The sequence below is a fragment of the Phytophthora ramorum genome (genome assembly GCF_020800215.1).
Source record: "Phytophthora ramorum isolate Pr-102 chromosome Unknown Phyram_PR-102_s0005, whole genome shotgun sequence".
NCBI lineage: Eukaryota > Oomycota > Peronosporomycetes > Peronosporales > Peronosporaceae > Phytophthora > Phytophthora ramorum.
The window spans coordinates 550,725-566,748 of NW_027150651.1; the positions used below are offsets into that span (position 1 = coordinate 550,725).

Here is a 16,024-nt window from a genome sequence, read left to right on the forward strand (position 1 = left end):
GGGTGCGACGAGTTACGAGCTCAGCGAGCGCCAGAAAGAGGACTGGAAGAGCCAGCCCCGCCCCGAAAGCCGAGCACGAAAACGCTGCCAGCTAGTGTCGACCGCTGCCAGTTCCGCTTCGGACCCGCAGAGCTCACACGAACGAGATTCCCATCGCGGAAACGCTTCTCGCCGCTATCTTAGTCGTCCACCGAGACAAAGGCAATTAAAATGGACAGCACCTCGAGTGTGCAGACTCTCATCGCCCGGTTCGAGCTCATGGCGCAGGCCAATGCTGCAACTCCGCGCTCCTGGTCCGTTGGCGGATCTAAACGCATGGATCTGCCGTTGCAGCCAAATTCGCCGGTGAAGGAAATCATCGTGCGCATGAACACACAACGCACCCGCACTCAGTCGGAGCCTGCACAATTGCAGAAGACAGAGGACGTCACGGAACCTGCTGAGGGGGAGACCCCAGTTGCTGTGCCAGAGACCCCGACAAAGCCTGCGGTCTACAGGAGCCTCACAGTCAACACGCTGGAGTCCGACAATGAGTATGACCCCATGACTTTTAACTCTTACGAAGACGAAAGCGATGCCGACTCAACGACTACGATCAAATCCACTTGCTACTCGGCTGTCCCTCCCAGCCCGTCGTCCTACTCCACTGCATCCACGGGCTCCCTGGACTCGCTTCTTAGCTCGCTCGACATCTTCCTGCCTGATCTACTGCAGGCGTCAGGCGAGACCAGTGCTGAAGCCTCCAAGAATGTCAAGCCCACCGTCTACCGCTCGAGAGGCTCGTCGCTCCCTGAGAACCTGCAATCGACAAAGACCTCGAAGCTTGTCCCGCCTAACTCATATCGACGTGCTTCGCTCACGGGCAAATCGCCGTCCACCACTACCAAGGACAAAGTCTCTTCGGCCCCAAAGTCGCGACGCTCTTCCCTCTATGCCGCTAAGAACCCGCCTCCAGTAGCACCAACGCCCGCGAGGTCTCGTCGCTCCTCGCTCTCAGCAACCATTGCGCCGCCCGTCAAGTCGACGCGCCATTTCTCGGAATCGGCGCGGGGTGCGCCACCCGTGGTTACGTCTCCGAAAAGCCGCTCGATCTCGACGTCTGTTCCTCGGTACATGGACTACGACAGCTCGCCGCGCTTTGCGGCCACAAAAGCCAGGAACCTCGAACGCCGTCGTCAGCTTGAGGAGCGCAACCGCAACCTGGCCGCTGACAAGACCAAGCACGTTGGCAACATGACGCGGAGACCGCGCACGCCTGAGTGGCAGGGTCGTCTGGATCAGGTGCGCTCGCGTCTGTTCGACTACAAGGAGGACAACCAGTTGCACGGGGCCAATACAAAGGCAACCACGTCTCGAAGATACTTGACGTCTAGGCGCCGTGCCTAGCGTGTACCGGTAAACCTTTTGCTGGTGCTCGTCCCTCCACTGCGTACCCCCTTCGCCATGTCGACATGCATATCTTCGTGTCGAGCACCGCGCTAATTTATACCATAAACCAATCAGTAGATTTGTACACTCCAACGATTTCCACGGTGCTAGGCAACCGGGCCCGTAGCGTGCTGTCAGCAGCACAACCAGAGTGATGGTCATCTACTTGAACTTTTGTTGATTGGACACTAAACGTGGGGCCCCGGTTCTCTGACGCAAAGACACGGCCAAGGAGTCGTAGCCATTCGTGTGCATTAATCCTCGCGCCGCGCCAACACCGACATGACCGCTGCAGGCTTCTCCATGCCGACTGGTTACAGTCTGGCAGCCAGTTACTACTGCCTCAATGCAAGCGGCGAAATTACCGACGTCGTCGTCGACGTCCAGAGGCCATGTGAGACCGTCGAAAAACGAGTTGAACAAACTCCCGGCGATGCGGTGCAAGTGCCGCGTCTGCGGCTGAGTGACCTCAACTGGAAGAACCGCGCTCGCTTTCTGGAGATGATGGAGCGCCACTCGTTCGTGGTGCTCACGGAGCTCGGTGAGACGCTGGAGCGTATCCACGACCGAGTGCTTCAGGACTTTGAGACCTTCTTCACGAGCGACGATGACGAGTGGAAGAACGGATGCACAAGCAAACACGTGTACCGCAACGAGCATGGCAAACCGTTTTGGTACTGCGGATATGAGCACACGAGTGTGCGTGACTGCTTCCGAGTGGCTTGCGGGGACATGTCGAGGCTGGTGTGGCCGTCACCAGAGTTTAAGGACCACTGGCTGGGTCTGCAGCGCCGCATGCAGCGCATCTGCGACCGTGCATTGAGCTTGACTGTCGGCTATGATATTGAGCCGAGTGGTGCGCGATCGGACAAAGACTTTTCGGTTTGCTACGGATTGCACTACCCGAACATTGAAGGAAGCGGCCAGTCCGAGACGGAAAATGTGTTCGAGCATATCGATCCGAGTCTGTATGTTGTGGAGCCTGTACCGAGCGTGGAGGGACTGGATGTGTACGATCCTCACTCCAAACAGTGGCTTAAGGCCGAGAAGGTGTGCGTTCCGGGTAAGGAGATTGTGCTTTTCTGTGGTCATGCTCTGCATCGAGCCACGGAAGGCCGCATCCCAGGCACGTTGCATCGCGTTAGGCGCACCCCCGACCGACGATTTTGCATCATTTACGAGCAGAAGTACGAGGAGTACTTCCTTTGAGCAACATGGAGGCACCTGATGGAACCAAATGAACGTAAAAATGAAATGCTAAGGGATTGTTCCAACGTATGCTGTCTTAATCTCAGAGTCTGCGACTTGATACATGTGGAAACCAAGCGAGTTTGCATCGACACACGTGAATGCCGATGTCGTGGGCTCATGAACAACATGTATTTAATACAAGTTTCGCCGTAGTCGAAAGTTCCCGAAGCAGATCCTGCCCAGCATCCACAGATCCCCAGCTGATCGCGTGGCAAGACTGCAGCCGACTTTTACTGTCTGGACGAGAAAACAAGGCAGCGTTATTATACTCGATAACGTGTAATCCACGCATCTTACACGCTGCAACCCACGTTATCCCTTCCTGTGTGCGCAGATTGCGGTAGCGACCGAACTGTACACGGATTGAGCAGGTTCATTCTCTGCTTATACAGGTATGTACCGAACTCGTTCTTCATTCACCATTTTGCTTCGTGCGAGAGCATACTGGTACTGCATCCAAGAAACATGTTCACGACTGCATCGATTGCAAGCTCCACGTTGGCCTGGGCACTCTTAACCGCCCAACCTTCTCAAGTCACACGATTTCAGTAACGACGACGACAATGCTCGAGTCCTGGGAAGGATGGGGAACCTCGCTCTCCTGGTGGGCCAACGTCTTCGGAGACCGCGAAGACATCGCCGACGTGTTTTTCACCAACGTGTCGTCGGTGTCCATTAATGGCGCCGCAGAGGACATTCCAGCACTCGATTTCAACATCGCACGCTACAACATCGGCGGCTCCGGTAATAACGTCATCGATGATAGTGGAACGGAGATCGCCATAAAGACGTCAGAGAACATGCCGGCGTTCAATGCAATCGAGACGTTCTGGTTAGACTGATGTCGGGTCCGTGCTGACCCAAAGAGTTGGAACTGGGACGCGGATGCAAAGCAGCGAGCAATGCTTGGCTTGGCATCGAAGCGCGGAGCCGACGTATTCGACCTCTGGTCTCACCATAGCGGAGACCATCGCTCGAGACATTTATGAGATGGGTGCATCGGCCTTCGTCTACAGGCAAGCTCTTGGCAGCGGAGTAGTGGCGCTTATTCAGTCGAACCCAGGTGACCAGTGAATCAGCACGGCCAATCCGAAGCACTACGTGATGGTTCCCTACTCGCGTCATATCCGTGCTGGCATGACCATCCTCAAGTTTGACGACCTCAATACGCTCATTCCTGGATCCTCGTCGTACGCCCTGGATAAATACCCGAACTTCGTCGTTGCTTACGGCAAAGCTACCCAAGTGATGGTCATCGTGGCTACGAACTTGGGTGACGTAGAGACCATTACGTTTGATCTGTCGGCTCTATCGTACGTGGAGGGCCCCATTAATATCTGGACAACGGAGCTGAACACAACATCGGGAGCCGTATACAAAACCTCCAGCACCGACATCGTATTTGGCCAGAGTGCCAGACTCAGTGCGGGTCTCCCAGCTCAATCGATCACGACGTTCGAGATCTTAGGGCACTGAGCTGACCGACAGGCCAGTGTAGATAGACCTGAGAGATATCAACCAGCGTCGTAGAGTACCATGTCAGGGCAAGACAGACACTAAAAGCACCGACCACGAACGTGTCAAACCCAAAACTTCTTATTGCTCAGCCGCTCGTTTCCCCTTGTTCGTGCCTTGAGCATCATTATCTTCTTGACTTGAGCAAGACAACAACATCTTTTCAGGCTGATCACAGTGTTCTCGGCAGTCTACGGCTTCTTGACGACGCTCACAAACCCACTAGCAGCTGAAAAGTATTTTTTGTTGGCTTCCGCAACACGAGCCTTTGCAGCTTCAGGATTCATCAGCTCAATACCCTGCACGGGTGTGAAGGCAAGACTCGATGCCAATCCAGAAAGCGGTGGCTTGCTAGCGGACGACGCAGCAAAGTTCGCGGCACGCAGCTTTTTGCTCGACTGCTTCTGTTCCTTGCGCATAATTCGCAAATTGCCCGATCCTTCCTGGCCAAGGCGGCCGGATGTGATTCCCATGGCGTTGTCACCATACTCTTCGTCAGCTGTCGCGAAAGACTGCCGATTCATTTCACGGCGTACATCCGTCATCTGCAGCCGCTCCTTGATCTTGCGGTAGCGCTTGCCACCGCGCTTACGTCGCGGTTTTTCGTCTGGGATCGGCAGTGCCTTCTTCGTCTTGGCTTTCTGAGGTTCCTGCCATTTCTCCATTTTACCAACTAGCTCAGTCCGAAAGCGTGCACCCACGAGACCTTCCGTGTCATTTTGGTGCGGCTGGCTGTCCACGCGCGCCATCAACGCTAGCTTTCCAGCGACAGCTCGACACGCCTTCATGCGCAAGTAGGGGGGCATACTCTGCACCAGGTCACTGAAGAACAGGACGCCCGTATGTTTCAATGCAGCAGCGGAAGAAAACCCACTCAACACCTTCTTCTCTTGCCCCAACACCTGCAAGTTGCACGACGGGATCCTCGCAAGCTGCGCGACACCACCAGCAAGTCCAATGAGCTGCGCTGCAATGCGAGTGCCCACAAGCTGCGACACATTCGGCGCCAAGTACTTCATGCGGCTCTCGACGAAGCGCAGGATCATGTTCTTGTCCTTCTCCAGCGACAGCAGCTCATCACACGCCTCCATGCACGTCTTGAGGTCCTCAGGGGCCAACGGTTTGCCACTGGTCCCCGACCCAGTGACGGAAATGCCAATGACTGCGGAGCTGGGCAGCAGTTTAGGCAGCTCCTCTACGAGCGTCAGGTCCATCGCGTTGCCAATAGCTTTGACCACGCGAGCGTAGTCCAGAGCGTTCGGTACGAGCGAGTCCAGCTCCGGGAACTTGGCGGCGTACGTCTCCGCAATGAAGCGGTGCACGGCCTCGATCTCGTCGTCGATCTGCACCATCAAGTCGTTGGACGTCACCACCAGGTCGTACTCGGCGCTGCCTTCCTCGAGCTGCTGGGGCTTGGCTGCTGTTGCGTCGTCCACGTCCACGAACTGCTGAATCTCCTGCACGTGAGCCAGGTACTTGGGTGAGCGCTTGAGTGTCGCGACGGCCGCCACGCCGCGCTGCTTCACGCTTGAGCGCAGCGCCTGAGCGAAGTCCTGGGTCTTCTCGTCTGGCAGCTCTTCCTCGGTCGTTTGGCGCTTCCTCTTGGCCGATTGAGACGCATCGGGCATCAGCTCGTCGGCGTCATTTCCGTCTTCGGCCTTTTCGTCTGCGTTTACAGGCGTGGGCGTCTCCCCCTCGTCGCTGCTGCCCCCACTGAGCTCGTCTAGGTCCTCCAGGAACGAGTCGGCCAGCGTCGACATGTCTGCAAGTATTTAAAATTAATTGTGTTTGGATTTTCATGAGTAGGTAACTGTGTTGTGGCATATTGTGAAGTGGAAGATCGGGAGATCAATGGAAAGAAACTGTCGCAGTATGCCATATCGTAGTTTTCAATGGAGCATACAAACGCCAAGTGGCTTGTCTTGCCCGCGAAAGGACACGTTTCGGTTGGTTTGTGGCCGTTTAACTCACTCTTCAGTTTTCTCCCGCGGCCACGCACGCACCCAAGTCAACTCAAGATGCCGGGCCAAGACCACAACGACAGCAACAACGGCAACTGGCGCCGCAAGGCGCCCGCCGGCGACCGCAAGGACAGCGACGCCGAGCACAAGAAGAAGCGCCCGCGTCGCGGCGGCCGACGCAACAACGGCAGTAAGAACTCCGAGCAGACCCAAGAGACCGCTGCCCCGGTGGCGCAGGAGGCTCCTGCTCCCATTGATGCTGCGCCGGTGGAGGCCTCTAAGCCCACGAACTTGGACTACCTGTCGGACGTCCTGTTCGCGTCGCTGGACATCTCGGCCCAGACCAAGCGCGCCATCGTCGAAGACCTCAAGTACGAGCGCCTCACGAACGTGCAGAACGAGACGTTCCCGCTCATCATCGAGGGCAAGGACGTGTTGGCCAAGGCCAAGACAGGCAACGGCAAGACCATGGCCTTCTTGCTGCCGGTGATCGAGAACATGGTGCAGGAGGGACGTCGCCAGGGCACGATCCCAACGCTTGCCATCTCGCCCACGCGCGAGCTGGCGCAGCAGATCGCGACCGAGGCTAAGCGCCTCACCAAGTTCCACGAGCTGAACGTGGCCTGCTTCGTGGGTGGTGCCAACATCAAGAAGGACGAACGCACGCTCACGAGCAGCGCGCCTATTGACATCCTTGTCGCTACTCCTGGACGTCTTGTTGACCACTTGAAGCAGAACACTGGCAGGATCGCTGACCGACTAGGCAAGGCCAGTGTGCTGATCCTGGACGAAGCTGACCGACTGCTGGACATGGGTTTCCGCCCGGATGTCATGCGCATCATTGGCTACCTGCCGAAGCAGCGTCAGACGCTGCTGTTCAGCGCCACACTGCCTGCTTCGACAGAGGAGCTCAAGCGTGTGGCTCTGCGCTCGGACTACGCGTTCGTAGACACGATCGACGAGAACGAGGCTGACACGAACGCGCAGACGGAGCAGGAGTACATTGTGTGCTCGATGAAGGAATTGGTCCCCATGATGGAGCACGTGCTGGCTGCGCACATGAAGTTGCCGGCGTACAAGGTGATGTTGTTCTTCCCTACCGCTCGCTCGGCGCAGTTCATGGCCCAGCTTTTCCAAGCCGCGGGCTTCCCGGGTGTGCTTGAGATTCACTCACGCAAGAGTCAAGCGGTGCGCACGAAGACGGCTGAGGCCTTCCGTAAGGGCCACAAGGTCATGATGTTCTCGTCGGACGTGTCGGCGCGTGGCGTAGATTACCCGGATGTGTCGCTAGTGCTCCAGGTGGGTCTCACTGACCGTGACCAGTACATTCACCGCCTTGGACGTACGGCGCGTGCTGGTATGAAGGGCAAGGGTGTGCTTATCCTGTCCGAGTTTGAAACGACCCTATTGAACCAGCTGACTGACCTACCTCTTGAGCCAAGCAAGAACTACTCGCCGGCTAAGCTAGTGCCGTCCCAGTCGCGCACGTTGAACGTCATGAAGAACTTGAAGAACCACGGTGACTTGGAGAAGTCGGCGCAGCAGTCGTACCAGGCGTGGCTCGGTTTCTACAACTCGAACGCGAAGCGTCTCAAGCTGAAGTCGGTGGAGCTCGTGCAACTTGCGGCCGAATACAGCGACATGATCGGTCTGGACGAGGTGCCCAAGCTCGAGAAGAGGACACTCAAAAAGATGAACCTCCTGGGAGTACCTGGCATCGAGCCTTCGCCGTACACGCGCGACAATAGCGGTAACATGACTGGCGGTCGTGGTGGTGGCCGTGGAGGTGGCCGCGGCGGTGGTAACCGTGGTGGCTACGGCCGCAGATAAGTCATCAAGGTCGCTGCGCCCAAGTCTGCCAGGACCAAGCTGCGCCTCGACGACTGGATTTCGTAGTAGAACGCCAGGTGACTTCCTCATCATTAGAACCCAATCGTAATTTATTGCAACGAAGGATGAGTCGGTTGACTAGAAAAATATCGAGAACTCCATTGAGTAAGGTTTGCAAGTTGCCGCAGTCAAATGTAGCCAAGTCTACTACCGACTGTAAAACACGAAACTTTCCGCGCCATTTTTGAAACTGAAGCGATGGACGACATGGCCAAGATGCTGGAAAGCTACACCGGAGGACTGCAGCAGTCGTTTGAGTCGGTCTTCGAGCGCGTGGGGCAGAGCTTATCGCAGAGCGCGCAGGTGATGCGCATGATGAATGACGTGATGGAGTCCGCCATGCTACAGAACCTGCTCATTTCCTCGGGCTTCAACGGCGCACGCGGTCAACTGGTGATCGAAGTGCAGAACCACTCGCAAATCATGCTGGGCCCGACCAAGATCAGCGCGCGACTGGGCAACGAAGAAGCAAGTTTCTTCTCCATGACAGTCGAGTCGTTCAGTGCGGGGCAACGGGTGCAAGTGGATGCGCCGGTTCCAAACGTTGTCGGTCCGATCGCGGGCTTCATCGAGCTGGAGTGCATCAGTCCCGGCACACAGCAACCCCTCACCAAACGCTCACCGTTCCGAGTGTTTTATTTCCAGAAAGGAAGCTTCCAAGCTGTGAGAAGGGGCGAAGAGGGCGCTGTTCCCGGCCCTTCTGAGGTGGTGGTGGCGTCGGATAGGTTCTTGTTGACACGAGTGCGGGAGCTGCTCGACCTGAGCCCGATCCAGGGCATCCTCACAGAGGAACAGGGCCGGTATCGTTTCGTACCTGCACTGCAGCCAAGCAATGGAACGGTGTTTTACCTGTCGGTCAAGGATACTTCTGGAGTTGGCGGGCCAGCATTCCTAGTCTCGGTGTCTGCTAATGGAAATGCAAGCACCTCTGAGCTTCGAACTCGATGCCAAGAGATTATTGACGAGATGGAGATCGACAGCGACGATTCGGACTATTAGCGAAGTGCTCGAGCGCGAAACATGCTGGAGGCTGTGGACCAATAAAGCGAAGCACGATTCAAAAAGTATGTTGGTGTTGAGAATCTCTATCGCCATTGCTTTTTACTCCAGTATGGCTCTTTGCTCGGGTTGTTGGCAGTTTATCACTGCAGTCAGTCAGCTTCAATAGACTGAGACGTAGTTACAAGCTGCCACTAATCTATGCCGTGATGCCATCATGCAGTTTATGCCCACTGGCGCTTGGAGAGATAACCCCGGTCGCTGAACCACTTGTGCAGCAGGAAGGACTGTGCACCGTACATGGCGCCCAGCACAGCAAGTTCGAACATCGTGTAGTAGACGAGACGGTACTTGCTGCTCTCAAGCGCTGCAATACAGCAATAGCAATGAACGAGCCGTTAGTCGATGCAGTTACAACAACCTCACACGAATTAGTCAACGTCGCAACTCACTCTGCACATGGCGGTGTACTCGTGCGCGATAGTAGTCCTGCTCGTTCCGGATCAGCTTCAGCAACGTCTGCAACCTGTCGAGCGACGTTTTGACGCCTTCCCTGTGTTCTGTTTTCAGCACAAATCATCGAGTCAGCATACGATCCACTCGACCAAAAGCCCAAGACGGTCCGCACCTTGGCGCGCCTGGTTTTCCAGCTTGTCCTCCTCGCCCAAATCGTTCTCGTTTGACAGGTCAAAGGACGTGTACCACTCCACGGTCTTGTGCTTGCCGTCATGCATGTTGTCCAGGCAAAAGCGATACCATCCGCCGCGGTGCTCCGACTCGAAGTTGAAGCCGCTGTGCTCGACGTTCTGGTTCATTTCGTCGTGCGGCGTGACCACCACCTGGTCAAAGAAGTTCTTCTCCACCTTCTCCTCCTCCGGGTACGACGGGAATGGGCCGTACGCCTTCAGTCGCACGTCGTAGGCGCCCGTCGAGTCCAGCACGCCGATCTTCATGAAGGCGGTACGCTTGGTGCGCACATACTCATGGAAGCACTCCTCCACGCGGCCGTCCAGCTTCACGATCATGGCGTCTGAGGGTGCGGGAACCACCATCAGCACAGCGACAGATGCCGCCAATACACGCAGCAGTCGTCCGAGCGCCATGGTCTCCTCGTCCAGTTCAGGTCTCCGCTGCCTCGTCAATCGCACAATGAGGGCCCAAAATAAGATTCAGTGACGTCACGTCTATCTCCCACAGTGTGTATTTATAGCCAATCCCAGAGACGCTAAAAATAGCACTCGTCCCCAAACGACGCTTTTATAGATACCTAAACGGGCTATTTTGGGTCACAGCCCGCGACCTACCATTCGACGATGTGGACGACTCGCCACCTCTCACTGCTGCCGTCAACGCGCTTGCTGCGCCGCAATTTCCGCTCGAGCGCCGTCCCATGTGCGGCTAGCAATCACCTGTCGGACGTTTCGTTCGCATCGCTGCCAATCACCCAGAAGTCCAAGGATGTGTTGACGCGCGACATGGGCTACGAGTTCCTCACGCACGTGCAAAAGGATACGCTGCCGCTGGTTCTGGAAGGACGCGATGTGCTGGCCAAGGGCAAGACCGGCAATGGCAAGACCATTGCATTCTTGCTGCCGACGCTTGAGCGTATGCTCAAGAACCCGCAGCAGACACAGGGCAAGATCTCGGCGCTCGTGATCTCTCCGACGCGAGAGCTGGCGCAGCAGATCGCAGTGGAGGCCGTCAAGCTCACGGACGCCCACGGGCTGCGCACATCCTGCTTTGTGGGCGGCAGTTCAGTGAACAAGGACATCAAGGAACTGACAAAGCCCGGCGGCATTGACGTATTGGTGTCCACGCCAGGAAGACTGCAGGCTCATCTGCAGGACGACAGTGGACACATTCGAAAGAGGCTGGACGGACTGAAGGTGCTTGTTCTGGACGAGGCCGACCGCCTCCTGGACATGGGTTTCCGCCCCGACATCATGCGAATCATCAGCCGTTTGCCCAAGCAGCGGCAGACGCTGCTCTTCAGTGCGACGTTGCCGACTGCCACAGAAGAGCTCAAGGATGTGGCGCTGCGTGACGACTATGCCTTTGTGGATACGATCGAGGGTGACGACCAGCAGACCAACACACAGGCTGTGCAGGAGTTTGTCGTGTGCGCCTTGCAAGACGTCATTCCTGTGGTGGAAGGCGTGCTGGAGGAGCACATGAAGCTGGCGGAGTACAAGGTGATCGTGTTCCTGCCGACTGCGCGGGCGGCGCAGTTCATGGCGCAGCTTTTCCAGGCTGCTGGCTTTCCCAATGTCTTGGAGATGCACTCACGCAAGAGTCAATCTGCGCGCACCAAGGCAGCGGATGCCTTTCGTAAGGGGAAGAAGATGATCATGTTCTCTTCTGACGTGTCTGCCCGTGGCGTCGACTACCCGGATGTGTCTCTCGTCCTGCAGGTTGGTCTCACGGATCGCGACCAGTACATTCACCGACTCGGGCGAACTGCCCGCGCAGGTATGGAGGGGCGTGGCGTTCTGGTGTTGGCCGACTTCGAGAAGGCATTGCTGCGTGACCTGGCCGACCTACCGCTCACAGAGCTAGAGCAACATCCTCAGCTGGACAAGCAGAACTACCGAACAACGCGTGCTCTCGCTAAACTTGGTACTGGCAGTCAGCTCGAACAATCGGCAGAGAAAGCGTATGCTGCTTTCCTGGGGTTTTACAACTCGAACCTGAAAAAGCTGGGCATGTCGAAAACGGACCTTGTCGAGACGGGTGCTCTCTACAGCCAGCTCATTGGGCTTGATGAGGTGCCGATGCTGCAAAAGAAGACCTTGCGAGCGATGGGGTTAATGAATACCCCCGGTCTCGTTGCCGCTTCAAAACCAACGAAGTCCCGAGGAGATCACAAGCCTAAAGGAGGAGAATTGGACAGGTTTACCAGCAACATTCGGAGTGGCAGTGGTCGGTCGGGCCACAGTAAGCCGCCGACACGCGAGGGCTCCGAAAAGCGTGGAGGTAGTTCGTGGAGATCGTTTAGCGACGGTGAAGGCAAGCCTTCGCGCAGTAACCGGCCGATCCAGGGCAATCGAAGCGCCTCGCCGACCGGCAGACGTGAAGGACGTCCCTACGAACGCAAGCGTTCAGAGAGCCCAGCGTCCAAGCGAAACTACAAGGAGCCGCACAAGAGATACTAGAGACCCTTGACCCCCATCAAGCAAGTAGAAAAGCGACGTACCATTGCAGAAAACCAAGGTAAGGTGCTCCGGTGTCATAGACTTCAGATGTATTTCTCGATTGTAGCAAAACACGCAGCTCATAACATGTCTGCTCCTTCACCGTGCGTTACTACGTCCGCGCCTGTGCACTGTCCCAACGAACACCTACTGATAAACACTCGATCTCCTCACTCCAAGCGCGCTGATTTACTACGCAATGGCCTGATACCCGGACAGTCGTTGACGTTCAGTGATAAGCCACGTAACTAAGGCACCCACGACAGCTCCAACAGCAGCAGCAAGACCCACCTCAGCGATTGAAAGAATCCTTGTGGATGTTGCACTGTCCCCACCAGTAGACTGCTGCACCACTTGATTGGCGTTCTGGCGACTTTCAAACAGCTCGAGCTGTTTTTCCAATGCTGGAACGTGCGGCGGTACCAGCGTAGTGCCTGGCCACTTTGAGAACTCGCTAAGTTTGAGCCACCATTCTGGGTAGCCAGGCATCTCCATTTCCTCAGGAGCCTCGCCGGTGGTGATATACCCATCTGTGAATTTGCCCACAAGCTTCCACGCGAATGACCACCATTCATCGACGACTCGCGATGCTAATCGATTTGACTGCTGTTGCAGATATGTGCGTGCTTCTGCTGCTGTCAACGAGCTGGTGTGGGTAACGTGGTGCTCCATAGCTGTTCGCTCGGCAAAACATGTCTTTTGCAGCTCAACAATTCGAGCGCGGATGTCCTTGCTGATAGCGTCAAAGCGGATCATGCTCCAGTTGTTTACGAAGCTGAAAGCCCACCATGCAGATCCAGGCGTGAACTCGCTTTCCTTTCCAAGGGTGTAGACTGCGGGGATCTTTTCCTGTGCGCAGGAGAAAGGCACATATACCGAGGCATGCGGGGAGCTCTGCCCGTACCAGGCCACTCCACCTACAGCGTCGGGGAGATGACCACGAACCTGCAGCACGAAGCTGTAAACCGTGCGATACATGGAAATCGGTCGCTCCCAGCCACCAACCACGCCCTTTTCGTCACCTCCCCAACGCATTGGCATTCCAAACGGCCCAGCAGCAAGACCCTTGGACAAGTCATAAGGAGTTCCTTGAAAGTAATCACGTAGCAGTCTTGTCACGTCCGAGACATCAAGGTTCCGGTCTGGTTCGACTGAAAACGGATACGTTGGGAACTCTGGGTAATGTCCAAGACGGGAGTCTAGCTGTAACGACGGCGCCACAAGATCAAACACTCGCCACATGCGACGACCCATATACAATGCCCGTACAGGATCAGGAGTCGGAGAAGCGTAGGCAGCGGTGAAGTCGAACGGCTTGCCTTGTTTCGGCTCCCACCAGCCCATTTCCTCAGCAAAGGACAACACGTTCTCCGACGCCAAAAAGCGATCTGGATCGTCCAGATCCATCTCACGGATCACAAATCCGTTGGCCACCACGACTACATTCGTGTCAAGTACACGCTGCGCAGCCCACGCCGCACTCGCATTGTGAGGGCCCGTCAGGACGTGAAAGACCCACACTTCCCCGTACCGGTCGGTGATGCCCAACGCCTCAGCAGAGCTCACGTACCCTGGATTGGCTGGGTCGCCGCTGTCTTCACTGAAGAACCCGTACTTGACAGCCAAGTCGCCCATGGTCTGCACCGCACAGCGAGCCGAGTCGCAGCGTTCCAGGGCGACTTTGGTGAGCTCTCCGATCCCAAAGACGTTGTAGCCGTGTGGTCCAGCGTCCGTCGGCCATCCCGCCGTCCTGGCCCCACACGTGCTCTCTCCGATGCTGAGCTGCACCTCGTTCATGAACCCGTAGTCCTGGTCGAAGTAACCGTACGTGTGTGGCACCTGCGGGATCTCGCCCAGCGGGACCATGAGCGGCTCCATGTCGTTCTTGGGTTCGTACTCGGGTCCTCGCTGAGTCGTCACGAGGCGCGGGTAGCCTGGCTGAACGTTGTACACGTGGCGCATCGCTCCTTGGTCGTGGTCCTGAGCTGGAACGCGCACCATCCGCAGATCGGCAGCGCCGAACCCCGCGTCGTCCGTGTGTGCCACCAACGTGGAGCCGTCGACAGTGGCGTTGCGTCCCACAGCGATCATGGTGCATGCTCTCGCCGTCGGAAGCAGCGCAACTCCGAGCAGCAACAGCCTCAGCTTCGACATTTCCGCTCAGTGGAAAGAAGGCTTGTGCTTTTTGAAGAAAACTTGAAGAGGTGCCGCTGGCAACGGATCAGTCTGCGTGAAGTCCCGTAATTAGACAGTTCTGAGTCCCGTATTCGGTCGAAATTGTTAGGCAGTATTGAGTCCCGTATTCAGTCGAAAATGGGGTCGAAAAATTTAGGAAAGGTAGGTTCTGTATAAATAATGTTTGCTGGGGTTGAGTACCATAAAATACACACGACGGACACTTAGGCCATGAGGCGGGGTCGGATGGGGCCGATGGCTGCGTACGGAAGCGCGCTCGAGAGCGACAGCTCGCGGATGGACGGCAGCTTGAAGCCGCTGTTCACTTTCCGGGTGGGGGAAAGCACTGGCAGACTGAAGGCCGGGGCCGAGTGCATGGGCGGAGACATCACATGGGGATGATAGTGCACTGGCGAGGCCACAGCTGGCTGAGAGATCGCGCCCGGCCGCGGCAGAATGGGTTTGCACTTCTCGCCAGCAGCGACGTTGGAAGTCGCCACCGCCGTGCGCTTGGCCGGCTGCTCCTCGTCGGAAGACGCTTTGCGCTTGCGCGACTTCTTGCTCTGGCGCTTGACCAGAGACATCTCGCTGTAGTTGTCGCGCGTGAAGTGCTCGCGGCTGTAGGTGGGGAACTGCGCGCGGGCCTTGCTCCACTTGCGGAAGCCGAAGTAGTTGAGCTGGCGCTGGAAGCTCGAGAAGTTCTTGTTCTTAAAGTACTTGGGCAGGATCTGGGCGGTCATGGCTTCCTTGTCCAGGATCTGGAAGGCCATGCCGTCGTCGGCCCAGCGGATGATCTTGGCGTCCTCGCGCCGCAGCATCTGGTGCAGGTGCAGCAGGAAAGGGGCCACCCAGCCGCGCTTTGGGACCTCCTCGCTGGAGGACGCGCTACTCGTGCTGGAGCAGCTAGCCACTGACGTCGCGGGCGACGGCGGGCATACGGCGGTCTCGGCGGAAAGCAAGTCTTGGACGTTCATCACAGTAGGAAGAATCGACGCGTGTGCTCTAAAGGGCGAAATCGGAAATGAGACTTGGCAAGCGTTCGGGGTGCGTGTTTCTGCCTTGCCAACCGAGGCCCATAGTAAATCGCTATAGTTTTTCTTTTTTTGAATCCAGATTCTCCGGAGGCGGATGCATTTGGGGATTGTATGCACTCAACCTCACGCGAATCTTTATGAGGGTAGGGCTACCTTGCAAGACAGTGGCCGTTACAGCAAGGGCTCACCAACGCCGAGGGGGTTAGCCGCCTGCCGCTGAGCTTTTGGCTAGACCACGCGCTGCGCATGCGGCTAGATGCGAGGAGAAGCAGATCGGCAGCCGCGCCACTTGGATGGCGCCGAGTAGAGCAACTTGGCGAAAATGTGGGGCGTATCTTCGGCATCAGGGTTCCTTTTGCTAATGACGGGGCAAACCTGTTCCCGCCCGATTTGCCCATTTGCGATGGTTCGCCGAGATTCCTTGCAACCTGAATTTGTAAAGCCGAGCGAATCTTGGGCTGGCCTGCAGAATCCCAGTAGGTTTCAGTCGGGAAACCACGACATCCAACTCGTGGACTCAAAACTGGCGAAATGACGCTACCAGCCCCACGGTTCCTTCTGGGCGCAAGTATGCACGAGA

At 56.7% G+C, this 16,024-nt stretch overlaps 11 protein-coding genes across 11 annotated transcripts; 7 read left to right on the forward strand and 4 right to left on the reverse strand.

Annotated features, from left to right (window-relative positions):
- Window positions 1–210: 210 nt before the first annotated feature.
- Window positions 211–1,386, forward strand: KRP23_5839 (uncharacterized protein; the record flags this gene model as incomplete). The annotated part of the gene is made up of 1 exon (XM_067890954.1): window positions 211–1,386. The coding sequence occupies one exon, from the start codon at window positions 211–213 to the stop codon at window positions 1,384–1,386; it is 1,176 nt and encodes a 391-aa protein (XP_067745357.1).
- A 324-nt stretch (window positions 1,387–1,710) lies between these two features.
- On the forward strand, window positions 1,711–2,637 carry KRP23_5840 (uncharacterized protein; the record flags this gene model as incomplete). The annotated part of the gene is made up of 1 exon (XM_067890956.1): window positions 1,711–2,637. One exon carries the CDS (start codon window positions 1,711–1,713, stop codon window positions 2,635–2,637), a length of 927 nt encoding a protein of 308 aa, XP_067745358.1.
- A 605-nt stretch (window positions 2,638–3,242) lies between these two features.
- KRP23_5841 (Endo-beta-1,6-galactanase) lies at window positions 3,243–3,521 on the forward strand (the record flags this gene model as incomplete). Its single annotated transcript, XM_067890957.1, has 1 exon — window positions 3,243–3,521. One exon carries the CDS (start codon window positions 3,243–3,245, stop codon window positions 3,519–3,521), a length of 279 nt encoding a protein of 92 aa, XP_067745359.1.
- A 262-nt stretch (window positions 3,522–3,783) lies between these two features.
- KRP23_5842 (Endo-beta-1,6-galactanase) lies at window positions 3,784–4,155 on the forward strand (the record flags this gene model as incomplete). Its single annotated transcript, XM_067890958.1, has 1 exon — window positions 3,784–4,155. The coding sequence occupies one exon, from the start codon at window positions 3,784–3,786 to the stop codon at window positions 4,153–4,155; it is 372 nt and encodes a 123-aa protein (XP_067745360.1).
- A 230-nt stretch (window positions 4,156–4,385) lies between these two features.
- KRP23_5843 (U4/U6 small nuclear ribonucleoprotein Prp31) lies at window positions 4,386–5,954 on the reverse strand (the record flags this gene model as incomplete). The annotated part of the gene is made up of 1 exon (XM_067890959.1): window positions 4,386–5,954. The coding sequence occupies one exon, from the start codon at window positions 5,952–5,954 to the stop codon at window positions 4,386–4,388; it is 1,569 nt and encodes a 522-aa protein (XP_067745361.1).
- A 258-nt stretch (window positions 5,955–6,212) lies between these two features.
- Window positions 6,213–7,985, forward strand: KRP23_5844 (DEAD-box ATP-dependent RNA helicase 25; the record flags this gene model as incomplete). The annotated part of the gene is made up of 1 exon (XM_067890960.1): window positions 6,213–7,985. The coding sequence occupies one exon, from the start codon at window positions 6,213–6,215 to the stop codon at window positions 7,983–7,985; it is 1,773 nt and encodes a 590-aa protein (XP_067745362.1).
- Window positions 7,986–8,243: 258 nt separating this feature from the next.
- On the forward strand, window positions 8,244–9,044 carry KRP23_5845 (uncharacterized protein; the record flags this gene model as incomplete). The annotated part of the gene is made up of 1 exon (XM_067890961.1): window positions 8,244–9,044. One exon carries the CDS (start codon window positions 8,244–8,246, stop codon window positions 9,042–9,044), a length of 801 nt encoding a protein of 266 aa, XP_067745363.1.
- Window positions 9,045–9,268: 224 nt separating this feature from the next.
- KRP23_5846 (Transmembrane emp24 domain-containing protein p24beta3) lies at window positions 9,269–10,147 on the reverse strand (the record flags this gene model as incomplete). The annotated part of the gene is made up of 3 exons (XM_067890962.1): window positions 9,269–9,411; window positions 9,497–9,604; window positions 9,673–10,147. The coding sequence occupies 3 exons, from the start codon at window positions 10,145–10,147 to the stop codon at window positions 9,269–9,271; spliced, it is 726 nt and encodes a 241-aa protein (XP_067745364.1).
- A 210-nt stretch (window positions 10,148–10,357) lies between these two features.
- On the forward strand, window positions 10,358–12,196 carry KRP23_5847 (DEAD-box ATP-dependent RNA helicase 25; the record flags this gene model as incomplete). Its single annotated transcript, XM_067890963.1, has 1 exon — window positions 10,358–12,196. One exon carries the CDS (start codon window positions 10,358–10,360, stop codon window positions 12,194–12,196), a length of 1,839 nt encoding a protein of 612 aa, XP_067745365.1.
- A 231-nt stretch (window positions 12,197–12,427) lies between these two features.
- KRP23_5848 (putative dipeptidase) lies at window positions 12,428–14,389 on the reverse strand (the record flags this gene model as incomplete). The annotated part of the gene is made up of 1 exon (XM_067890964.1): window positions 12,428–14,389. One exon carries the CDS (start codon window positions 14,387–14,389, stop codon window positions 12,428–12,430), a length of 1,962 nt encoding a protein of 653 aa, XP_067745366.1.
- A 245-nt stretch (window positions 14,390–14,634) lies between these two features.
- On the reverse strand, window positions 14,635–15,384 carry KRP23_5849 (Heat stress transcription factor C-1b; the record flags this gene model as incomplete). The annotated part of the gene is made up of 1 exon (XM_067890965.1): window positions 14,635–15,384. One exon carries the CDS (start codon window positions 15,382–15,384, stop codon window positions 14,635–14,637), a length of 750 nt encoding a protein of 249 aa, XP_067745367.1.
- Between the last annotated feature and the right edge of the window lie 640 nt (window positions 15,385–16,024).